The sequence below is a fragment of the Scyliorhinus torazame genome, chromosome 1 (genome assembly GCF_047496885.1).
Source record: "Scyliorhinus torazame isolate Kashiwa2021f chromosome 1, sScyTor2.1, whole genome shotgun sequence".
NCBI classification, from domain to species: domain Eukaryota; kingdom Metazoa; phylum Chordata; class Chondrichthyes; order Carcharhiniformes; family Scyliorhinidae; genus Scyliorhinus; species Scyliorhinus torazame.
This window is the reverse complement of record NC_092707.1, coordinates 163947966-163972324: the sequence shown is the minus strand read 5'-3', so window position 1 is coordinate 163972324 and position 24359 is coordinate 163947966. Positions and strand designations below refer to the sequence as shown.

The 24359-nt window shown below is 48.7% G+C and overlaps 1 protein-coding gene across 3 annotated transcripts in view; it reads right to left on the bottom strand.

The window, feature by feature from the left end:
- fndc5a (fibronectin type III domain containing 5a) overlaps window positions 1-24359 on the bottom strand; it is a 248256-nt gene that overhangs the window by 158174 nt on the left and 65723 nt on the right. For all 3 annotated transcript variants that reach the window (XR_011944774.1, XM_072501097.1, XM_072501096.1), the window contains exons 2-3: window positions 19014-19129; window positions 14191-14383 (exon numbers count right to left, since the gene is read on the bottom strand). Coding sequence is in view for 2 of the 3 variants with exons in the window: in XM_072501097.1 (XP_072357198.1) it covers window positions 14191-14383; window positions 19014-19129 (309 nt within the window). In the remaining variant the exon portion in view is untranslated. The remainder of the gene's footprint in view (window positions 1-14190; window positions 14384-19013; window positions 19130-24359) is intronic.

Genomic DNA, 24359 nt, shown 5'->3' with positions numbered 1-24359 from the left:
GTTCAGCTTTCCGGGACGATACAAGATCTCGTAGTTGAAGGTGGAGAGCTCGATCCTCCACCTTAAGATCTTGTCGTTTTTGATTTTGCCCCGCTGTGCATTATCGAACATGAAGGCTACCGACCGTTGGTCCGTGAGGAGAGTGAATCTCCTGCCGGCCAGGTAATGCCTCCAATGTCGCACCGCTTCCACTATGGCTTGGGCTTCCTTTTCCACTGAGGAGTGGCGGATTTCTGAAGCGTGGAGGGTTCGGGACAAAAAGGCCACGGGTCTGCCCGCTTGGTTAAGGGTGGCCGCTAGAGCTACGTCGGAGGCGTCGCTCTCGACCTGGAAGGGGAGGGACTCGTCGATGGCGCGCATCGTGGCCTTTGCGATATCCGCTTTGATGCGGCTGAAGGCCTGGCAAGCCTCTGTCGACAGAGGGAAGGTCGTGGTCTGTATTAGGGGGCGGGCCTTGTCTGCGTACTGGGGGAACCACTGGGCGTAGTATGAAAAGAACCCCAGGCAGCGTTTTAGGGCTTTTGAGCAGTGCGGGAGGGGAAATTCCATGAGGGCGTGCATACGTTCGGGGTCGGGGCCTATTATCCCATTGCGCACTACGTAGCCCAGGATGGCTAGCCGGTTTGTGCTAAAAACGCACTTGTCCTCGTTGTACGTGAGGTTCAAGGCTTTAGCGGTCCGGAGGAATTTTTGGAGGTTGGCGTCGTGGTCCTGCTGATCGTGGCCGCAGATGGTTACATTGTCGAGATACGGGAACGTGGCCCGTAACCCGTGTTGATCAACCATTCGGTCCATCTCTCGTTGGAAGACCGAGACCCCGTTTGTGACGCCAAATGGGACCCCTAGGAAATGGTATAATCGCCCGTCTGCCTCGAAGGCTGTGTACTTGCGGTCACTTGGGTGGATGGGGAGCTGATGGTAGGCGGACTTGAGGCCCACGGTGGAGACCTTATATTGGGCAATCCGATTGACCATGTCGGATATGCGGGGGAGAGGGTACGCGTCTAGTTGTGTGTACCTGTTGATGGTCTGGCTATAGTCTATGACCATCCTTTGCTTCTCCCCTGTCTTTACTACTACCACCTGTGCTCTCCAGGGACTATTGCTGGCCTGGATTATGCCTTCCTTTAGTAGCCGCTGGACCTCGGACCGAATGAAGGTCCGGTCCTGGGCGCTGTACCGTCTGCTCCTAGTGGCGACGGGTTTGCAATCCGGGGTGAGGTTTGCAAACAAGGATGGGGGTTGAACCTTGAGGGTTGCGAGGCCGCAGATAGTGAGTGGGGGTATTGGGCCGCCGAATTTGAAGGTTAGGCTCTGTAGATTGCACTGGAAGTCTAATCCCAGTAATGTGGGGGCGCAGAGTTGGGGAAGGACGTAGAGCCTGTAGTTTTTGAACTCCCTCCCTTGCACCGTTAGGGTAACTATGCAGAAGCCTTTGATCTGTACGGAGTGGGATCCTGCAGCTAGGGAAATCTTTTGTGCGCTGGGACGGATGGTCAAAGAACAGCGCCTTACCGTGTCGGGGTGGATAAAGCTCTCCGTGCTCCTGGAGTCGACCAGGCATGGTGTCTCGTGCCCGTTTATCAGCACCGTTGTCGTTGTCGTCTGGAGCGTCCGGGGCCGTGCTTGGTCCAGCGTCATTGAAGCCAGACGTGGTTGCAATGGTTGAGCGTCTTCTTCGAACCCCGTGGAGCCGTCGACACTGGGGTCCGTTGTTGCCATCCAAGATGGCGTCGGGGGTGAACAAGATGGCTGCCCCCATGCATCGCACATGGCTGGGGGGTCACAAGATGGCGGCGGGGGTGGACAGAATGGCCGCCCCCATGCGTCGTACAGGTCTGGGGTGGTCCAAGATGGCGGCGCCCCTCCTCCCCTCGTGGTGGCTGGGACCCAAAATGGCGGCGCCTGCGGGTCGCACATGGGGCGCTGGGGGGGTTGGGGAGCATTAGGAACACACAGGGCTCCCTCTTCTCTGGGGACAGCGGTGGCCGGGACCCAAAGTGGTAGCGCCGGCGGGTCATAATTGGGGCGCGGGGGGGGGGGGGGTTGGGGAGCGTAAAAGGCGTGCAGGGCTCCCTGTTCTCTGGGGAGAGCAGTGGTCGGGACCCAGAGTGGTTGCGCCTGCGGGTCGCACATGGGGCGCTGGGGGGGTTGGGGAGCGTAAACGGCGTGCAGGGCTCCCTGTTCTCCTGGGACAGCGGCGACCTCCCGGGACCGGCACACAGCCGCGAAATGGCCCTTTTTCCCGCAGCTCTTACAGATCGCTGCGCGGGCCGGGCAGCGCTGCCGGGGGTGTTTCGCCTGGCCGCAGAAATAGCAGCGGGCTCAACCGGTGCGACTTGGCGTTTGAACCGCGCAAGCCTGTGGGGTGTCGGGGGGGGGGTGGGTTTGTCGCGACGGGTGCGTACGGAGCCCAATGGGCTGCCGCGCGGTCGGGGCCGTAGGCTCGGGTGTTTCGCGCGGCCACGTCTAGGGAGGCTGCTAGGGCCCGTGCCTCTGAGAGTCCTAGCGACTCTTTTTCTAAAAGTTTTTGGCGGATTTGGGAGGAGTTCATACCTACCACAAAAGCATCGCGCATTAACATGTCCGTGTGTTCATTTGCGTTCACCGGCGGGCAGCTGCAGGCCCGTCCCAAAATTAGTAGCGCGGCGTAGAATTCATCTATCGATTCTCCGGGACTTTGCCGTCTCGTTGCGAATTGATAGCGAGCGTAGATCTGGTTTACTGGGCGAACATAGAGACTTTTTAGTGCTGCGAACGCCGTCTGGAAATCCTCTGCGTCTTCGATGAGGGAGAAAATCTCCGTGCTTAACCTCGAGTGCAGGACCTGTAGTTTTTGGTCTTCTGTGACCCGGCCGGTGGCCGTTCTGAGGTAGGCCTCGAAACAAGTCTGCCAGTGCTTGAAAGCTGCTGCTGCGTTCACTGCGTGGGGGCTGATCCTCAGGCATTCCGGGATGATCCTGAGCTCCATAGTCCTTTAGTCACGCTTAATAAATTGTAGCGCACAAAGACTCCGAGAGACGAATAGAGTGAAGTCGATGAGGCTTTATTAAGCGTGACTGTTCCCCCGCAGTTCAGTAGTAGACTGCCTGCGGGGGAGGACTCCTGGTACTTATACTCCGCCTTCAGGGCGGAGCTAGAGGTCAACGTCCAACCAGGACCTGGGATCTGTCAGCCAATGACATCACGGCTTCACAGTCCTACATGACCCCTAATGCATACTACCACAGCGGTGTTGCCGGTGACGAGGCCTCGCAGTAGGCAAATTCGGATGTGATGAGGTTGTCCTGTGTCTGTCGGCCCTGGAGCAGACGTTGGGTGGCTTGCCATGCCAGCCTGGGCTCCATGCTTGGTTCATCCTGGCCATCCTCCTCGCCAGATGAGGCCTGGCATTCTTCCTCCTCCTCCAGCAATTCCCTCTCTGCTGCGTGATGTTGTGAAATAATAATAATAATAATCGCTTATTGTCACGAGTAGGCTTCAATGAAGTTACTGTGAAAAGCCCATAGTCGCCACATTCCGGCGCCTGTTCGGGGAGGCTGGTACGGGAATTGAACTCACGCTGCTGCCTTGTTCGGCATTACATGCCAGCTGTTTAGCCCACTGTGCTAAACCAGCCTCTGAGGGGCTGTGAGTGCTGTATTTATGAAGCCACAGAGGCATGAATGAACGTACGGTAAGTAGAGTTGAAGGGGAGTAAGGTGCTGGAAAAAACCATCTGAAACAAAAACTATTTATCCCTTTTACTTACGATTTATTTTAACCCCTTTCTTCTCCTCTGTTTATCTGTCTTGTGTGTACATAGAGAGGGTGGGGCCGGGGGGGGGGGGGGGTAACTTAAAGCAGGGAATTGGGAATTAGTAAATAGTTAACCAGTTGTATTTGCTGCATGTTTCATTTTAGTTCTTGTTATTAATAAAAAGTAACTGTGTTTAAATTACAAACTTGGTGACTATAATTATTGGGCAGCCAAAGACTTTGGGGCATTTTTATAAGAATGATTGATTAATTCACTTGTGCTGTGACTCCGTGTCAAGTGGGGCTGGAATTGATCGTGCACTATCCCAGGATGTCGTAATACCGTGTACAGACGTCTAAGAGATCCCAGACAGCACCTGGAAAGACCCAGAGGCATAAATGTTGAGGGCGACCGTCACCCTAACGACCACCGGGAGCGGGCATCCTCCTCCAAACCGCTGTGGTGCCAGTTGCATCATCATCTAGCACAGGTGGTGCATGGTCTTCCTGGTCAGCTGAAGTCTTTGGAGGCACGGCATTTCCTCGAAGGACCGGCGCTGATAGTATAAACGCGGCCTGATGCGGCGCCTCCTTTGCACCCCCTCCTCAGCCTGTTGGATGGCTGCCGCTGGGGACTCACTGGCTGGCCCTTGCTCTTCTGGGGCAGGCTCCTCTTGTGCAGGGTCCTCCCGAGCAGGTCCTGTGCCTCCAGCCTCCGTGTGTCCGTAACAGCAGCTGCAGCCAGGTAGATAGTTAGCATTGCTGGCTGTACTCCAAAAATCATTCTCTTCAAGGTAGGGGGGGGCGGAAAGAAGACACGGTGGCAAGATGATTATTCTTTTGTCCATCCAAATCCAACAGGTTACAGGCTGAACCTGAGTTGCGGGGGGGTCCAGCCTGGGGGTTGCTGCGTGCCGTTTACCAATATACCCTGGAGCATCGGTCGGACACAAGGATTCCGCATGCAGATGCTTTAAGCCGCCTTCCCCTCGCCACAGAGCTGCCAGCACCTGACCCGGCTGCGGAGGTAATAACCGCCTTCCACTTCTTGGACACCCTGCCGGTGATGGCGGTCCGAATTAAGGAGTGGACTGAGACAAATCCAAAATTGTCACGGGTCAGGAACATGGTCCAGTACAGGGCCCAGCACGGGGCACTGCTGGATGAACTGAAGACCTACACCTCGAAGCTGCCAGAGATGAGCGTCGAAGACAGCGTTCTCTTGTGGGGAATGCGCGTGGTCGTGCCCAAGCATGGTCGTGTGTCTTTCTTGGTCGACCTGCGCAACGGACATCCAGGGCTGTCCAAAATGAAAATGCTGCACCCAGTTGTATTTGGTGGCACGAATTAGACTCCATAATCGAGAAGGTGGCCCACAACTGTGCTCCATGCCAGCAGCCCCGATGCACCCCTGGAAGTGGTCCGGGAGGTCGTGGTCGCAGGTCCACATAGACCTTGCCGGTCAGTTCCAGGGGGGCATATTCCTCATACTTGTGAACGGCCAGTCTAAGTGGCTGGAGGTTCACCGGGTTCTCACTGCAACCGCATGAGCCACCGTGGCCAGACTATGAGGCATCTTCAGCACACATGGGTTGCCCAAAGTCCTGGTATCTGACAACATTCACCAGCCTGGAGTTTGCATCATTCATGTACGCTCCGTCCCGTACCATAAGACATAAGAGCAGAATTAGGCCATTCGCCCAATTGAGTCTGCTCCGCCATTCAATCATGGCTGATACGTTTCTCATCCCCATTCCCCTGCCTTCTCCCACGCACCACCCAGTCTCAAATGAGTTGGCTGAACGGGTGATCCAAACCTTTAAGCGGGCAATGAAAAAGATGCCAGCAGGATCCTGGGAGGTGCATTTGGCACGTTTCCTTTTTAGTTACCGCACAACACCGCATGCCACACCGGGATAGTGCCAGCGGAATTACTCACGGGGCGACGGCTCAGGAATTGCCTCAGTATAGTCCTCCCCAATGTTGGGGCATGGGTCCGTCAGTGCCAGGATCGGTCCAGGAGGGACTCAAATCGGGGCCCAAGGATCCGCACCTTCGAAATACCCGTTGCGGCATACGTCCAGAAGTTTGGGATGAAACCCACATGGATCACTGGCTTGGTTGTCTGTGCAACAGGACCAGTGAACTACATGATCCGGGCCCAGGGAAATTAAATACACCGCCACCTGGACCACATGCGTTAACGGGACCAAAAGCCGCCGGGGCAACACTCAAGAGGCCCCACTCTGGATCTGGATGCTGTCCCTCATGCTGCCCGGGGGGATCCCTGAGGCCTGCCATGATCGGACTGCCTCTCAATGTATCGCTACCCGTCGGAAGTCAGGAAGCTGAGATGACCGCCACACCTGCAGGTCCATCCAGCGACAATGACAACAATGATGCTGAATCAGACATTCACACTGGGCCACCAGATGACCACTTATCGGCGCCGGTAGCACCAACAGCCTTGCCTCCCGGGCCAACACCTGAGCCTCAGGACCCCCGACATTTGCCCAAATGATCGAGGGATCCGCCGCCGGAACATGGGGGTGGTGGTGGGGGGGGGGGGGGGGGCGTTACGACCCCCAAAGGGGCTTCAACCTGCATTTTATTAGATTCCCCTCTTGCACCTTGGAATACCACCTCCCCAGGTGAATATGTGGCGGAGCCTCCTCCCAATTGGAGGATCCCCCACAGGACATCGGCCAGTGACCCATCCATGGCGCATTAGGGCTAGGGTGATTGGGGATCGCTTCGGGGTGCCTCAGTGATTGGGTGCCATTTGAAAATGGTATCCCGATCTTTCGCTACACTGGGGAGTTCTGACGAGCGGAGCTCCCCAGTGTTCAAAACGGGACTAAGTGCGACCTCGACCGTGCGTTCCCCATTCAGGCGAGTCGCATTGAATAGCCATGAGTTTCTCGGCACTGCGAGCACTGGGTAACACTTGGCTAAATGCGCTCGCTATGGGACTTTGTTCCTATTTGGTTGAATCGAGCCCATAGAATCAGGCAGCCAGCGAACGGCCGGAGAATTCTGGCTTAAATGTCTAAAGGGTATGGGGCAAAAGTAGGGGTATGGAGTTAGGTCACAAGTCATCACAAGACAAGATAGTCAACATCTTTTCCCAAAGGTAGAGGAGTCTAAAACTAGAGGGCATAGGTTTAAGGTGAGAGGGGAGAGATTCAGAAGGGCCTAGAGGGGCAATTTCTTCATTCAGAGGGTAGTGAGTGTCTGGAATGGGCTGCCAGAGGTAGTAGTAGAGGCGGGTACAATTGTGTCTTTTAAAAAACAGTTAGATAGTTACATGGGTAAGATGGGTATAGAGGGTTATGGGCCAAGTGCGGGCAACTGGGACTAGCTTAATGGTAAAAACTGGGCGGCATGGACTGGTTGGGCCGAAGGGCCTGTTTCCATGCTGTAAACTTCTATGATTCTATGATTCTATCTCATTGAATGGCAGAACAGGCTCAAGGGGCTAAATTGTCCACTTCTGTTCCTGCACTCCTGGAAAGCAGCACAAGGTTTGAACCTGCTCTGTATGGTGTGATGCAACATTGCTCAGTCTTTCATCAGAACAGCTATTAATTTGTACAACTCTGTTAATGTGAAATCAGTAGTACAATTCTTGCACTGGGGTTACCCTTTAAAAGCAAATCAGGATTTGGTTTCACTTTGGATAATAATGATTTATACTGATTGGCAATCAATTCACATTCATCAAGATTATAGGTTATGGTGCCCCTCACATGTTGCCTGTATTGGTGACATGCATGTGGAATGCCTGAGGTGAGAATAGAGGAATTGCTTTGTTTTTATAATTCAATGTTTTGAAGTGATGCGCAGGCTATCAGGGTATGAATAATTAATGAATTTGTCTGAAATTTTGCCGGTTGTTACTTGAGTGAATTTGAGAAGAATTCCGCAGATAGAACACCAAGTCAAATTGCACAAAGACGTTAAGTATTAGTACTGTAATGTGCCACAGCAAAATGTCAAGGTTTATGATTTTAATGGGGTGCATTAAGCACCATTCATGTTTGGAGCAAAGTCCTATTTTAGATTGCATCTGCATCAACATTTATTATTTCATCATTAATCAATACTTAATTCAAATTAAGAACTCAATTGTATCAAGGACTTGCCCTTCGGTGAAATCTGAAAGATGTTCATTTCGGAAAGTATGACCAGAGATATTAGTGGAACAATAGTGCAGGTAGCTGGGCATAGGTGAGCCATAACATATTGCTGATTGCACATTTAACATACTAAATTGTGATCACTTAAAGTTATTTACTGAAACTAAGGATTATGTGAGATGAATCAAAAATAATGAAGAATTTTACACGTTCTCAAAAGATACAGAAGGTAACTTATTCTGTTCATTTTAAGCTTACAATGCAATCATCTGATTTATTCCTGTATTCATCCAGCTGTCATCTGTGGTCCATGTTCTGTTTGATGTTGGTATTTCTTTGATCAATCGGAAGCAGTGTCGAATGCTCACGAGGTTTATTTTTTCATGGGAAGTGGGCATCATTTGGTGCCCTTCCCTAATTGCCCTTGCTGGGCCATTTCAGAGGGGCAGTCCAGAGTCAAGCACATTGGTATAGATCAGGTAAGGATGGCACATTTCCTTCCCGAAAGGGCATTAGTGAACCAGATGTGTTTTTAAGGCAATTGTTTCATGGTCACTATTGCTGAGACTGGCTTTATATTCCAGAATTATTAACTTAATTCCAGTTCCGCCAGCTGCTATGGTGGAATCTGACCCCAGATCATTAACTGGGTCTCTGGATTACTAGCAACCTTGCCATTATACCATGGTCATCCCCTCCCTCCGCATGTGTCAGCCATGGCTCTATTTGTAGCACTGAGTCCAGAGAGTGCCCACTGAAGGATTGAGAAAAGTCACATCAGACAGATCCTCCAGTGCAGTATTGCGGGAGTGCTGCACTGTTGGAGGTACAGAGCTTTTGGATGAGGCATTAAACTGAAGTTTGACCTGCCCTCTCGTGTAGACATAAAAGATTCCAAAGTACTATTTTGAAGAGGAGCAGTGGGTTATCAACTGTGGCCTGGCAAAAATGTATCCCTAAAACAAATTATCTGGTCATTATGACATTGCTATTTGTAGGCGTTTGGTGTGCAAATTTACTACCAATTCTCACATTACAAAAGCAACAGCACTTCAAAAGAATTCAGAGCTGTTAAAGTGCTTTGGGGCATCCTGTAGCCATCAAAAGCATTGTATAAAGGCAAGTCATTCTTTTGAAATGATTTATAGCAGATCGAAACAGCAGCTGAAGTAATTCAATTTAATCATTTTTCTTTTACTCTTCTTGTCATCAAGAAAGTGGCATTTTATATCACTCACCTCTTGATAACAGTTATTTATTTTACAAGATTTTTCATGGGTACATATATAGAATTATATTACACAACCCAGTTAGATATGAAATGGATCTTGTGCAAAGTTTTACTGACGAGCATAAGAAAAGATACAACATAGATTAAAATGTTAAAAACAGTTACAGCAAAAGGAGGAACCCCGCTTAAGCTGTTTCTGAAACATCAATCCACCTTTTTTGACCAGTAATAAACCATCACTAAGAGGATTATTTTGTTAGAAATTACATACAGCCTAGTTGGCCTATCTTCCTTCGACAACAACTTCTAAACCCCGACCCTCTGCAGCCTAGAAGGACAAGGGCAGCAGATACCTGGGAACACCATCATCTGCAAGTTCCCCTCCAAGTCACTTACCATCCTGACTTGGAACTACATCGTCGTTCATTCACTGTTACTGGGTCAAAATTCTCCCTAACAGCACTGTAGGTGTACCTACACCACATGGACTCCAGCGTTTAAAGAAGGCAGCTCACCAACACCTTCTCAAGGGCATTTAGGGGCGGGCAATAAATGTGGGACCAACCAGCGATGCCCAAATCCCATGAACGAATTATGGTAGCGCAGTGGGGCGGCATGGTAGTGCAATGGTTAGCACTGATGCTTTACAGCTCCAGGGTCCCAGGTTCAATTCCCGGCTTGGGTCACTGTCTGTGCGGAGTCTGCACGTCTTCCCCCATCTGTGTGGGTTTCCTCCGGGTGCACCGGTTTCCACCCACAGTCCAAAGATGTGCACGTTAGTTAGATTGGCCATGATAAATTGCCCTTAGTGTTCAAAAAGGTTAGGTTGGGTTACTGGGTTACAGGGATAGGGTGGAGAGGTGCTCTTTCCAAGGGCTGATGCATGCTCGATGGGCCGAATGGCCTCCTCCTGCACTGTAAATTCTATGATTCTATGATAAGAAAATCTATTGCTCTGTAAACCATTGTAGCAGGGTAGAGTTACTAACAATCATTTTTTTTAAATTAAGGGGCAATTTAGCGTGGCCAATCCACCTACCCTGCACATCTTTTTGGGTTGTGGGGGTGAGACCCACGCAGACAGGGAGAGAATGCGCAAACTCCACACGGGCAGTGACCCGGGGCGGAAACGAACCAGGGTCCTCGCCGTTGTGAGGCAGCAGTGCTAACCACTGCACCACCGTGCTGTCCCTGTTCTTCACAATCATGAGGGGTTTGTACAGAGTGGGTAGGGAGAAAACGTTCCCAAAGGGGAAGGGTTGAGAACTAGAGGATGCCAATTTAAAGATGGCTGGCAAAAAAAAATTGTTATGGTGCAGAAGAAGGCCATTTGCCCTACCCTGAGGAAACACCGTTATGCACTGAGTGGTTAGGATCTGGAACAGGCTGCCTGCTAGTGCGGTGGAGGCAGATTCAATTGTAGCTTTCAACAATAAATTGAATAATTATCTGAAGAGAAAAGGTTTGCAGAGCTACTGGGAAAGGTTGGGGAGTTCAATTTCTCTCACACAGAGCCAACATGAACATGACAAGTTGAATGGCCCCTTTCTGTGTTATGAGTCCATCCACAGGGACCTTGCAGCATAGTGTCAACGGAAAACAACCACAATAACAACACATGTACAGCAGTACTCACTATCCCCGGCATGGGCAAATCATCACTGGGCTGGCTTAGCCAATGATGATGAAGTTTAATATTTAATGTTAAACCAGGCAAGTAATATGATATAACAGTAGTTAATAACACTTATCAAGAATATACTGTGTGGTATAAAATTATACTCAGTTGTTTAAAATATGATAAATTTTCATAACTTAATCACAGACCTAATTTGGATTTCATTGTGAATAAATTTGTCCTGGATCTATGCAATTGGATCTATGCAATTCTAATTTTTGGATATTATAGTGAACTACATGCATGCAGTCCACAGTTTTATTAGTTAACCTGCTATTTAAAAATATGAATAAAATATGAAATATAATTTTCATCTGCACTACTAATTTATATGGAATTAAATATACCCATGGTATACATATCTACCTATGGAAGGCACTTTAATACATTTTTTGTCTGTTTCTATCTTCCTACCTCCTATTCCTTTTACCTCGAGACATCTTCTTACTGAGTTCTCTGCCTGAAGGCAGGTTCAACCCACAGACATGTTCTCGACTACGGGTAGGGCAAGGAAACTGGTACCGAACCACTGCAGCCAGAAAGGACAATGACCTCCATGATGTTGGCACCAATCTGATCCACACTGGCTATCTGGCCAACTGAGTGAACCCGCAAGGAGTCAGAGTTGTAGCAAATATACACTTTTACATTCATGTTGTAACCTGGAGCTATAGACAGGGATGGTAGAGACGCCAACATTCTTTCCAACACAGGGCTGGTAAGGAATCTCTCCCACTCTTATCATAGAATCATGGAATCTGCAGTGCAGAAGGAGACCAATCACCCCATCGAGTCTGCACCGGCCCTTGGAAAGATCACCCTACCCAAGCCCGCACCTCCACCCTAACCCCATAACCCAGTAACCTCACCCAACCTTTTTGGACACTAAGGGCAATTTAGCTTGGCCAATCCACCTAACCTGTTCATCTTGGAACTGTGGGAGGAAACCGGAGCACCCGGAGGAAACCCACGCAGACACGGGGAAAATGTACAGACTCCGCACAGACAGTGACCCAAGCCGGGAATCAAACCTGGAACCCTGTAGCTGTGAAACAACTGTGCTAACCACTGTGCTACCATGCTTACCGCTTGTGGATTAGTGCCCGGTGGAAGTTAATACTCATTCTGTCTGGTTGCATTATGAAAATATTTTCCTTGGCCATCAAGTCCTGGAGTAGACTTGAACCCGGAGTTTCTGCCTCAGTGATGGTGATGCACCACAAGACGTCCCTGTCAAACTTTACCTGAGTTCATCTCCTCAATAAGACTAATCTCTTGCACCTTTTATTCAATTTGTACTAAATTTAGGAACACCCAATTTCTCTTCCTTACTCCATGGTACCTGAGACTGTAAAATGTTCTCTTGCCAGTCCCTCGTTTCAAAACCACTGTCATAACACACACCACCAAAAACGCATCCTCAATCCTTTTCTCCATAAACATTCCCAACCATTCTCCAACCTATTGTTTCTCTCCAAAGTCCATCTATTCTTAGCCTCCCAAGTTTGTTCTTGTATAAATTCAATCACTTCAGTTTGGTTTCTGTACTGACAAAGCACCAAATAGTAACAATCAAAGTAACAAATTTGCATTCTCTGTGACTGTGACCATGGTGCTTCATCACTCATTCTCTTTGTATCTCAATTTCCCTGCACTTTTGAGAAGGGAATGACACTATCCTCCCCTCAATGTGGTTGCACTACTACCTTAAGCTCTTGTGGCACAGTGACTAGTGTCCTTGCCTCTGACCCAGAAGCTCTGGATTCAAGCCCCACCCAAGACTTGGTGGTCAAGGAAAGGTGTATTCATAACGCGGTCAGACAGGTTGAGTGTCAACCTGCAAATTCTTCCAAACACACCAATGGCTGGTGGGAAGAGTGGGAGAGACTCCTGGTCCGCCAAGCTTGATGTGGAGTGGCGCTCCTCCAGCTACATGCCTTTGGTGACATACTAGCAACATGTTCCAGGAATAACTAGCTATGAAAACAGGTGAAAGTCTGTGTTAGTGTGCTGCTAGGTGTGGGAAGAGAATTGGAATGGGGAACATTACTAACTTATCTTATTAATTAAGAAAAAACAAATGCTGTTATCCTCCATTAGTTTCCTGGAATATATCCCGATTAAAGGAAAATTACATATATCCCTGCTTTAGCAATTTTTCAGTCTTCTCAAAGTTTTGCAACACGCTTTGCAACTAAGCCTGTGTTTATTTGATGAAAATGTTTTGATAGTTTCTGATGGTGCGTTAGTAATGGGGGTTACAATAAATACTTCTGGTGACCTAAAGCAACGAGAACAATAAATATATAAAGTATTTTCAGCACACATCTTTAGTTCCTTGCAGAAGGCAAGTCCAGCTCACACGACATGGGCTCAACCATAGTTAGGGCAAGTAGGCAGGTCCCTAATCACCCTAATCAGAAAAGGGATTGATCTCTGAGCTCTTGGTACACAGGTCATCCAGCCTACCTCTCAGGGAGTCTGCGTTTCTGAACTTTTATATGTACGTTGTAGTTTAGAGCTATGAATAGTGCATTGGAATCTGGAACTCATTGCCTGAGAGGCACCAACCCTCACAGCTTTTAAGAAATATTTAGATGAGTACTCAATGCCTCAGCATACAAGGCTATGGGCCAAGTGCTGGAAAATGGGGTCAGAGTGGATAGATGCTTGATGGCCGGTGTGGACCCGGTGGGCCGAAGGGCCTCTTTCCGTGCTGTAAAATCTCTGACTCTATGATCCCATGGCTTACCAGGAATCTCCCTGTGCTTACTGCCTGCCCTTGGCATAGGTTGGAAGGATTTACAGGTTGATACTCAAACTGTTCCTTCCTTGGTCATCAAGTCCTCGAGTGGGACTTGAACCCAGAGGTTCTGGCTCAGAGGCAGGGATTCTACCCCCTGTGCCACAGGACCTCTACATTAATCACACGTTGTTGTTTTTCTTCCCGGAACTAGTGGTGCACAAAACAGAATTTAATCTGTTCCCATAGCAAGGCTTTTGCTGGAACAGTTCACTAGACTGTTACCTGAGGCTTATAGTTGAGAAGCGCCACTCCACATCGGTCATGACTGGCCAGGAGTCTCTTCCGCTCTGACCACTAGCCAGTGGTGTGTTTGGAAGGATTTGCACGTTGACACTTAATCTGTTTGACTACATTGTGAAAGCCCTGCCTTGGCCATCAAATCCTGTGGCGGGACTCAAAACCAGAGCTTCTGGTTCAGAGGCAGGGATGCTATCCCCTGTACCACAAGACTGCCACATTAATCACAAGTACAGAAGCACATTAAAAACCTTTGCAGGTTATTTTAAATTATAATATTCAGTTGCCAAAATGCAACCAGTAGGCAGATTGTGTTTCAACCACTAGGCCTTTCTATTAAAGCACATTGGCCCACTGTTACCTTTTGAGGCCGATTTCTCAGCTTCTTTTGGGGTCCGGAAGGTGATAGGGTCACTCACTGGGCTCACGCCGCTCAGGCCGATTGACTGAACATGGACAATATATTCAGTGTTCTCCTCCAAATCCCACAATACACAGGAACGAGATGTGGTATTCACTTCCTGGATAAGGCGTAGCATTCGCACATCCTTTTTCTGAGAATAAAAAGTATACTTGTTGAAGCTGAATGAAAAGTTTACAGTTTGAACATTTATAACAAAGTCTTTTTTTTAAATTTAGATTACTCAATTATTTATTTTCCAATTAAGGTGCAATGTAGCATGGCCAATCCACCTACCCTGCACATCTTTGGGTTGTGGGATTGAATCGCACGCAGACATGGGGAGAATGTGCAAATTCCACACGGACAGTGACCCAGGGCTGGTATTCAAACCAGGGTCCTCAGTGCCGTATGCAGCAGTACTAACCACTGTGCCACCGCGCTGCCCCTATTTATAACAAAATCACTGGGATGATGTACTACTTTGAGATTGAGAATTTAGCGACATTCCCTTAATACCAGTAAATGCTTTATCAATTCTGCAATTAATTCACAGGGTAGATTGAGACTGCGGAAGTAAGTCAGCTTGTCATATAGGGGGAGACTATTAGCGATGGGCAAAACAGCAGAAGCAAGTTTTAACTTTTTCTCTGTAAACAGTTTTAATCCAAACTCTGGTTAAGTAGTAGTAATCAACAAGACATAGAATTTACATAGCCAGAGGGATTACAGTTCATTTAAGGTTACACAGCAATTGTACATCACACAGATAGATAGACCAGATGCGAAATGGGAATTTGTCAACAGAACAATTCACTCAAAGTTCTTGTGACTTATTTCAACTCAAAGAATGATTGCAACTTACAGCTGTCACTGCAGCTTCTTCATTGACTTGCAATTATAGCTTCCCTCTCTGTATTGTTAAATATTTAGGTACGTTTTTTTCAAAGATTGAGGCTGTTTATGTTGTTCCTGTGCAAAACCTTTCAGGTATTGCATATTGGGAACACAAGACTCCGGAGATTACAGTGTGACAGATAGTCATGAATAATTGGTTTAAATATTTGATTTCCATTAACTTCGAATTATGCTTAATTTCAGTTTCATGGGATATAATTGTTATCATCACTCTCCAGAGGGGCTGACAATACAGAAATTGACTGAGATTTATTTGTTTTTATCTGTTTCCTGACTGCATTATGCCTGTTAACATAGATAAATAAAATAAGCTGAAAAAGAAACAGTTGGAAGAACTGCTGTAGATTTTGGCTATTATGATTATCACCACATTCAGATTTAATCATTCCATCAGGTTTCTGGCTCTTTCTCTCAGTGCCATGCCCTGCAAAGGCATTGGTGACTATGGACTTGTGTTTGGTCCATGGTTATGCTTTGCAAGATACTGCAGTAGTTTGCAGCAACCTTCTGCTGATGGCTGATCAGGAGACTCTCCTTTTCTCACCACATGCCATGGGTCTATTGGAAGTATTGGCAGGTTGATAATCAACCTGTTTGGCCTCGTTGTGAATGCACCTTCTGTGGTTATCAAGTCCTGAAGTGGGACTTAAAACCAGGAGCTGCTAGCTCTGAGGAAGGGACATTGCCTCACTTATGCTTCCTGTAGCAGCCTCCCCGAACAGGCGCCGGAATGTGGCAACTAGGGGCTTTTCACAGTAACTTCATTTGAAGCCTACTTGTGACAATAAGCAATTTTCATTTCATTTTTCATTTTCACTACAAGACCTCTTGCCTTCAATGGGGACGCTGTGGCATAGTGGTATTGTCACCGGACTAGTTAACCAGAGACCCAGAGTAATGCTCTGGAGACCCGGGTTCAAATCCCACCACTGCAGATGATGAAATTTGAATTCAATAAAAATCTGGAATTAAAAGTCTAATGATGATCCTGAAGCCATTGTCGATTGCTGTAAAAACCCATCTGGCTCACTAATGTCCTTTAGGGATGGAAATCTGCTGTCCTTACCTGCTCTGACCTACATGTGTACATGTGACTGTAGACCCAAAGCAATATGGTTGGCTCTTAACTGTCCCCTCAAGGGCAATTAGGGATGGCCCAGCCTGCGATGCCATGTCACATGAATGAATAAAAAAATTCAACACAATTCATTAAAATTTAGCTTGTTATCGAGCTGCATTCATATCATTGCAATATTAATGTCATTATACATTAATATATCTACATGATGTTCTGGTAGTCTAGAGGGTGGATGTGGGAGACAGGAAATCTCAGGAGGCAATTGGTTTGGAGGGGTCTGAGGGTCATCACCATGACGACATTATCAGCACCCAAATTTCCTGCAGGGGATTTGCATTGTTCAGAGGGGCAGCTCTAAGAGGTCAAGGAGGAGGGCGTCCGGATGTTGCCTAGGCATTAAAAGCGGGAGCAGTCTTAAAAGGGCAGGAGAAAATGAAAATCCCATCAGAGATTCAGATGGATTATGAATTAGTCTGGTAGATCCTGCTCTCTTTTGGCCTTTCAAATGCATTCCTGCCTCTTGTGCTGCTTCAGTGGCAGCCCTGCCTTCAGCACCATTAATATTTCCCTCCCAGTGTTTCCTGCTGGGAACTGGATTAAAAGCTGAGGTAGGGAGATTGGTCACATTTGTGGTGCTGCCCTCATGAAGAGAATCATGACCGAGAACTATAAAAGATAGCCAAAGAGGAGGAATTAAAAAGGAAGAGCAATATGGAGACAAAACAAAGAAGTGATTTGTTTTTCACAGCGATGTAATGAACGGCTGTATTTTTGTTGGAGGAGTGATGGCTTGAAGCCTTTTCAGAGTTGAGAGAATTTTGCTAAGTTCTTTTTAAATTTAGGGTGCTCAATTCTTTTTTTTCCAATTCAGGGGCAATTTAGCGCGGCCAATCCACCTACCCTGCACATCTTTGGATTGTGGGGGTGAGACCCACGCAGACATGGGGAGGATGTGCAAACTCCACACGGACAGTGACCCGAGGCCTGGATCGCACCCGGGCCCTCTGCGCTGTGAGGCAATAGTGCTAACCACTGCGCCGCCGTGCTGCCCCCATATCTTGCCAAGTTAAGCTTAATTTGAAAAAAGCCAAAATTGTTTGGACAAAAGTGTGCACACTTATTCACACACAAGCACCTTCGTGAAAGAATAAAATAAAGAAATAAAAAGTTAAAGGAATTTTCCAGGGAAGGTTCATAAACATCATCTATGTGAATTTTCTCATGGTATGTAGCATTTCCTAAGGGCAAACATTATTAGATTTCAACTTCTCTGCAGGAATCATATAAACCTCCAACAGCCACCTCATTCTGTGTGATCAACGCATAATCTTATATGTCGCCCTTATTTCATGGACTGCAAATAACTCAGGGAGAATGTGGCATATTGAGAGTGTTTCTCCAATGACTGAACTGACTATCCATAGGATCCCTACAGCGCAGAAGGAGGCCATTCAATCCATCGAGTCTGCACAAATCCTCTGAAAGAGCACCCTATCTAGGCCCACTCCCCCCATCCTATCCCCATAACCCCACCTAACCTGCGCATCTTTGGGCACAAAGTGGCAATTTTTCATGCCCAATCCACCTAACCTGCACATCTTTGGACTGTGGGAGGAAACCGGATCACCCGGAGAAAACCCATGCAGACACGGGGAGAATGTGCAGACTCCACACAGTCACCCAGGAATCGAACCCAGGTCCCGGGCGCTGCGAGGCAGTAGTGCTAACTACCAGTGTCACAGGGGCAGCACAGTGGCGCAGTGGTTAGTACTGCTGCCTCACAGCGCCGAGGACCCAGGTTTGATCCTGGCCCCGGGTCACAGTCAATGTGGAGTTTGCACATTCTCCCCGTGTTTGCGTGGGTCTTGCCCCCACAATCCAAAGATGTACAGGTAGGTGTATTGGCCACACTAAATTGCCCCTTAATTGGAAACAAAAAGAATTGGGTACTCTAAATTAAAAAAAAACACCTGTGCCACTGTGCCACCAAAATGCTATCAAATGTTATTAAGATGCCCTCCCATCAGATAGTCATTTTACATCGCAAGCCTTCAGTTTTCGGCATCTTTTTATTATATTCATTCACGGAGAGTGACCCAGGATCGAACGCACGTCCTCGGCGGCGTGCGGCAGCAGTGCAAACCACTGTGCTACCGTGCCGCCCAATATTTAAGCCATCTTTTTAACATTAATTATTCCAGTCGAGAGGCATCCAGGCTTGTCCGTGCACCAGGCCCCTGATAATGGTGAAAGTGAGACCATTCTGAAGTCTAGCAGATTCTTGGGGTAATTGGAGTTCATAATTGGTGCTGCAGTTCTCTGCCCTAAAGCACGGCGATAGTCAGTTGATTAATGGAACTTTCAGGTTACAGGCTAAAGGGCTTCTTCTGTACTGTGTGACTATGAGGATGTATAGCGACCTCTGTGAGGCAATGTCTGAAATAGCAATTCTGAATGGACAAGAAGCAGAACACACTCAGAGCCATCGAAACTGGTATCAATCCTCAGACATAACGTTTATACTTGTAACTTTTACTCAGGCTGCAATTTTGGTTTCTTAGAAAAATGTTCAGGGATTGCTATCTATGCACTGGGTTATTTTGCCCTGCAGCACTCTTAGCATTCAAAGGTTTCAGGGTGCACATTAACTGGATTTTATTCCAACAGAGTTCTTTTGAGGTACTTTGATATTTCTTGATCTTTTTTTGTAAACAGTACAACCAAGATATTGAGAAACAAGTGGGAAGAATTAGAATCCAAAATACTGATGAAACAAATACAATAATACCTGCTGTGATATAGCATAGCCAATAACAGCATCTCCATCAGCAACCTCCCATGATACCACTGCTGAATTGGCCTGCAGATGTCGGACTGTGACATTGACGGGAGCTGCTGGTATGTCTGTAATTGGAGAAAAGAACCAAATTAAAGAAAATCTCTTTAATTGTCCATGCTTGACATCTCTCTTAAAGTAATAGCTTCCCAGTCACTGATCACCAGAATTTTATTTTTGCAAAAACGTCCATCAAAATGAAATTGTTCTTTTGTCTATTCTTGCCGAAATGAGGATGACAGTGCTCGAGAATTAATAATTTCAAAGTCAAGTACAGCGCGAGACAAATACATCACACACTTTCCTTAAAATTACTCTTCATCTTCAAAGAACACCTCTGCTGTGATAGTGTGACATTTCCATTTATCACACTGATAGACTCAAAGTAGGATTGCTAAGTCAGTGTCCGATTAGACAGCAATTTTTATTTGACTTTCCGAAGCACATCTCATTTATCAAGAGATAAATATATAAACTGATACATGTTTGGGGTTCTTTTTTTAAAAATTTAGAGTACCCAATTAATTTTTTCCAATTAAGGGGCAATTTAGCGTGGCCAATCCACTACCCTGCACATCTTTGGGTTGTGGGGGCAAAACCCACGCAGACACAGGGAGAATGTGCAAACTCCACAAGGACAGTGACCTAGAGACGGGATCGAACCTTGGAACTCCGCGCCGTGAGGCAGCAATGCTAACCACTACGTCAGCATGCTGCCCTAGGGGTTCTTGCTGACAGTATCAAAACTACCTATAGATTACCACCTGATCGGTAATTTAAAAAATAAGCCCTTGTGGTCCGAAGATAAACTTATATTTTCCTTCCCAAAACAACATTGTGGACCAGATAGTTTCAGGGTCATCAGTAGACATTTTAAATTCAGATTTTTAAAAAATTGAATTCAAATTTCATCAGCTGTCATGGTTGGTTTCAAACCCCGGGTCCCAGAAGCATTATCCTGGGTCTCTAGATTACTATTTCAGTGACAATACCACTACAACACACATCCCGGCCGGGATTCTCCCCCAACCGGCGGGCGGGCCGTACCGGTGCCACATAGTGGCGTGAACCACTCCGGCGTCGGGATGCCTGGAAGTTGCGGAATCCTCCACACTTCCAGGGGCTAGGCCGGCGCTGGAGTGGTTTGCGCCGTGTCAACCGGCGCCGAAGGGCCTCCCCCGGCCGGCACGAGTTGCCATGTGCGCGGAAGCGCCAGCGTGTTGTGCCACATGCGCAGAACCGCTGGCGTGATCCCTGCGCATGCGCAGTGGGTTTCCTCTCCGCGCCGGCCATGGCGGAGCTTTACAGAGGCCGGCGCGGAGGGAAAGAGTGCCCCCACGGCACAGGCCCACCCGCAGATCAGTGGGTCCCGATCGCGGGCCAGGCCACCGTGGGGGCTCCCCCGGGGCCGGATCCCCCCGCACCCCACCGAGGACTCCACAGGCCGCCCTCAGAGCCAGGTCCCGCCGGTATGGGCCTTGTGTATTTCATGCCGGCGGGACCGGCCAAAAATGGGCAGCCGCTCGGCCCATTGGGCCCGGAGAATCGCCGGAGGGCCCACTGCCAACGGCCCCGACCAACGCAACGTGATCCCCGCCCCCGCCAAAAAAACGGCGCCGGAGAATTCGGCAGCCGGCGTCGGAGCAACGGGGCTGGATTCATGCCACCCCCTGGCGAATCTCCGACCCGGCGGGGGGTCGGAGAATCCCGCCCCCCCCTTTCAATGATACATCCAATATATCTTTATTAGTAACTAGCAGACAGGTCAACACCAATATAAATACATTTTTGGACTATAGGATTGCAATGTGCCCCATTTAAACAGGCAGTAAAGAAGCAACTAAGTTTGCTTTTTTTTAATAATGGCTCTAGCAAAACTGAAACAGCCACACTGTTCTTGTCCAATCCATAATTCCTGTTTGCCTTGTTTTTAGCTTTCTGTCCTTTTGAACTGTATGACACACAGAGCTCCTTGAAAAGGGTTTGCTGTCCCCTCAACTGAAGATTCTGTAGACACAATTATGTGTCGTTTTGTGTTCTGAGACCAATATGCAATTGGCTGTCTTTTTACTTTGTGCTTCAACTCCATAACAACGTAGTTCACATGAACACATCCTAGAAGTTTAAGGGCACATTACCAGAATTATCTTAGTTTCATCTTTTGTCTTAAAGGGGAAGTTGCACGATCGACTTCCGGTGATGGCATTTAGGTGGAGGTTGCACATTAGGTGGCTCCTGCTCGAGGCTCTGGTATTTAGACTTTAATGCCCGGTTCCAGAGGCAGTTTTTGAATGAGCTGGTACAGGAAGGTATAAGGAAGGTAGGAGAGGTCAAAGACCCAGAAGAAGGGAACTGGAAAGAAGGGACCGAGCGAAAGTCTGCCATTAAGTGAGCTGGTGAGTCCGGCAGGAAGAAAGATGGCAGAGGCTGGATCGCTGTGTGGAGCCGCTCCTCTCACAGTGGAACTCTGACCGAGGTGATGGATGGAGAATTTGCGAGGCAGTCGCCAAGCACATTAAAGGAGATGGTGGCTGCGATGAAGGAGTGGGCGGAGGAGGCGATTGCCCCGGTGAAGGCGGCAGTGTCGAAGGGAGCCAGGAGAGAGGTTGAAGGGGGTGGAGGAGACTCTGTCGCAGCACAGTGACCTGTCCACCTCGTTGTATGAGGAGCTGCGGAGGGTGGTGGAGGCTAACATAAGGCTCAGAGCCAAGGTGGAGCACCTGGAGAACAGGTCAAGGCGGCAAGTTCTATGGATCATGGGCCTGTCTGACGGGGTGCAGTACCCGAGACCAACCAAGTACTTTGCAAAGATGCTGACAGAGCTGATGGGGGAGGGAGGGGAAGAACCCTCCCAGGGCTGTTTTAGCTCAGTGGGCTAAACAGCTGGTCTGTGATGCAGAACAAGGCCAGCAGCGTGGGTTCAATTCCCGTACCAGCTGAGAATCCTGAATTCTCCCTCCGTGTACCCAAACCGGTGCCAGAATGCGGCGACTAGGGGCTTTTCACAGTAACTTCATTGCAGTGTTAATGTAAGCCTACTTGTGACAATAAAAAAAAAAAGATTATGAGCTGGACATGGCACATCGGTCGCTCAGGCCGAAGCCGAAAGCAAAAGAGCCACCAAAGGCAGTTACAATTTGCTTCTACAAGTTTCACGTCAAGGAGAAGGTCCTGAGTTAGCGAAGCAAAGGCAAGAGGTGAAGTGGGAATGCGCTGGTATTTGAACAGACCAAGATTTGACGGTGGCACTGGTGAGAAGGTGGGCAGCCTTCGGATGGTAAAGACGGGACTGTACAGCAACGGCGTGAGGTTTGGAGTGGTCTCCCTGGTGAAGCTGAGGTGGTGCACAACTCGAGGGATTTCTACTTCGAGATGGTGGAGGCGGCGGAAGCGTACATGAAGGCTGAAGGACTGGGACTGAAATGAGAGATGGGACTGGGATTGGGACTTGGACTGAAACGATGGGGACTGTGCTTTGTTTTGATCTCTCTTTTTTGTAGTTTCTTGTTTTGTATTTGCTGGGGCAAACGCCTGGGTTTTGGGTTAGTTGAACAGGGGAGGGTAGTTCACCTTTGTTTACAGTTGGTTACAAGTATATTCAGCTTTGGGGTTATTGTGATTTTCTGGGGTGCAGTATTGCACTGGTTTTATTTGTTTTTATGGGACTGTTATGGGGGAGGGGATTGGGAGGAGGTGGGCCTGGGCAAGGGCCTCCATACTACCAAGTGAAGGTTAGCTAGTGAACGGGAGTGGGGTGGGGGAAGGGGCCACGGTCATTGGAACCTGGTCGAACAGGTTTCGATGGGCCTGTGAGGTGTGAAAGGTGGGGGGTGAGGAGATTGATACTGGGAGAAGAAGTGGATGCGGGATTCTGGGGGGGAGGGGCGAGGGGTTCGACGGTAACAGAAAGATGGGGCGGGTCAGGTCTGAGGGGCAAGGCCCTGGGTTATGATAATGGCAGATAGGAGGGGCGGGGGGTGGGTCAGAATAGGGGACCGGTGTAGAGATTGAGGATTTTTACACATTTGAAGAGGTTAAAGGCCGACGTGGTAATCCTGTAGGAGACCCATTTGAGGGTGAAGGAACAGGTGGGGCTTAGGAAGGGTTAGGTGAGTCAGGTATTTCACTTGGGGTTTGATAGTAGGGCTTGGGGGTGGCGATATTGGTGAGCAAGAGGGGAAGGCTTCAGATGGAGAAGGTGATGGCTGGTCAGGAGGGCAGGTAGGTGATAGTGACGGGGGCACTAGAGGGAGGTTGGTGGCACTGTCGAGCAAATATGGCCCAAACTGGAACGATGTGGTGTTTGTGAAGAGCTGCTGGGCGCCATTGGATCTGGACACCCAGGAGCTGATACTAGGGGGGAATTTGAACATGGTGCAGGAACTAAAGGTGGATAGGTTTCCAGTGTGCTCGCTGGCCCAGTCGGGAGGGAGGTGGGCGGTGGGTATGGTGAAGGCATTGGCTGGGCTCATGAGGTAGATGCGAGGAGTGGACCCATGGAGGTTCTGACACCCGAATATTTGTTTTTCTCTCCGGTGCACAAGGGGCTGGATTCTCCTGAGGTTAAGTGCCGACACCAAAGAAGGATCTGTGGTGTTTCACGACAGGAAAATCGGCACGAAACCCACACCGATTCCGCTACCGGTGAGGGGCTAGCACCGCCGCCGTGTGAAACACCCACGTAATGCATGGTAAACAGTTGGAGAATCGCCCAGTCCTTGCTGGACATGCGCAGGGCTGACAAACTGCAGCTACGTACGCCTACAACGCCACACACACATCGATTGCACCAGAAAAGATAGCTTCAGATGTGCTGGACCGCATACCACCCACCCCGACCCCACAGCCCATCTCCTGGTCACCCTCCACCACTCCCTCCCTCCCCCTGCCCTAGCAGAAGCCCCATGGCCAGCGGCATGGATCTTGCCCGGGTGTGACGGTGCTGGACACTGTCCGCATGTCCTCTCTCTCTCTCTCTGCAGCCACCACACCAGGCTCACTACCCCTGAAACCGCGCTATCGGGAATGTGAGGATTTATGGTTTCATGGTGGGGAAGGTGCTATTGGCCGGGGTTAGGAGGTTGGAGTACTCAGCAATCGTGATTTTGGATCATGCTGTGCAATAGATTGATGTGGTATTGGAGAAGGGGATAGCCCAGAGGCCGGGGTGGAGAATGGACGTGGGGTTGTCAGCGGACCGGAGCGTCATTGATAATATCGGGAAGGTGATCGAGGAATGTGTGGGCTTTAATTGCACGGTGGAGGTCTCGCAGTCAGTGGTCTAGGAGGCTCTGAAGG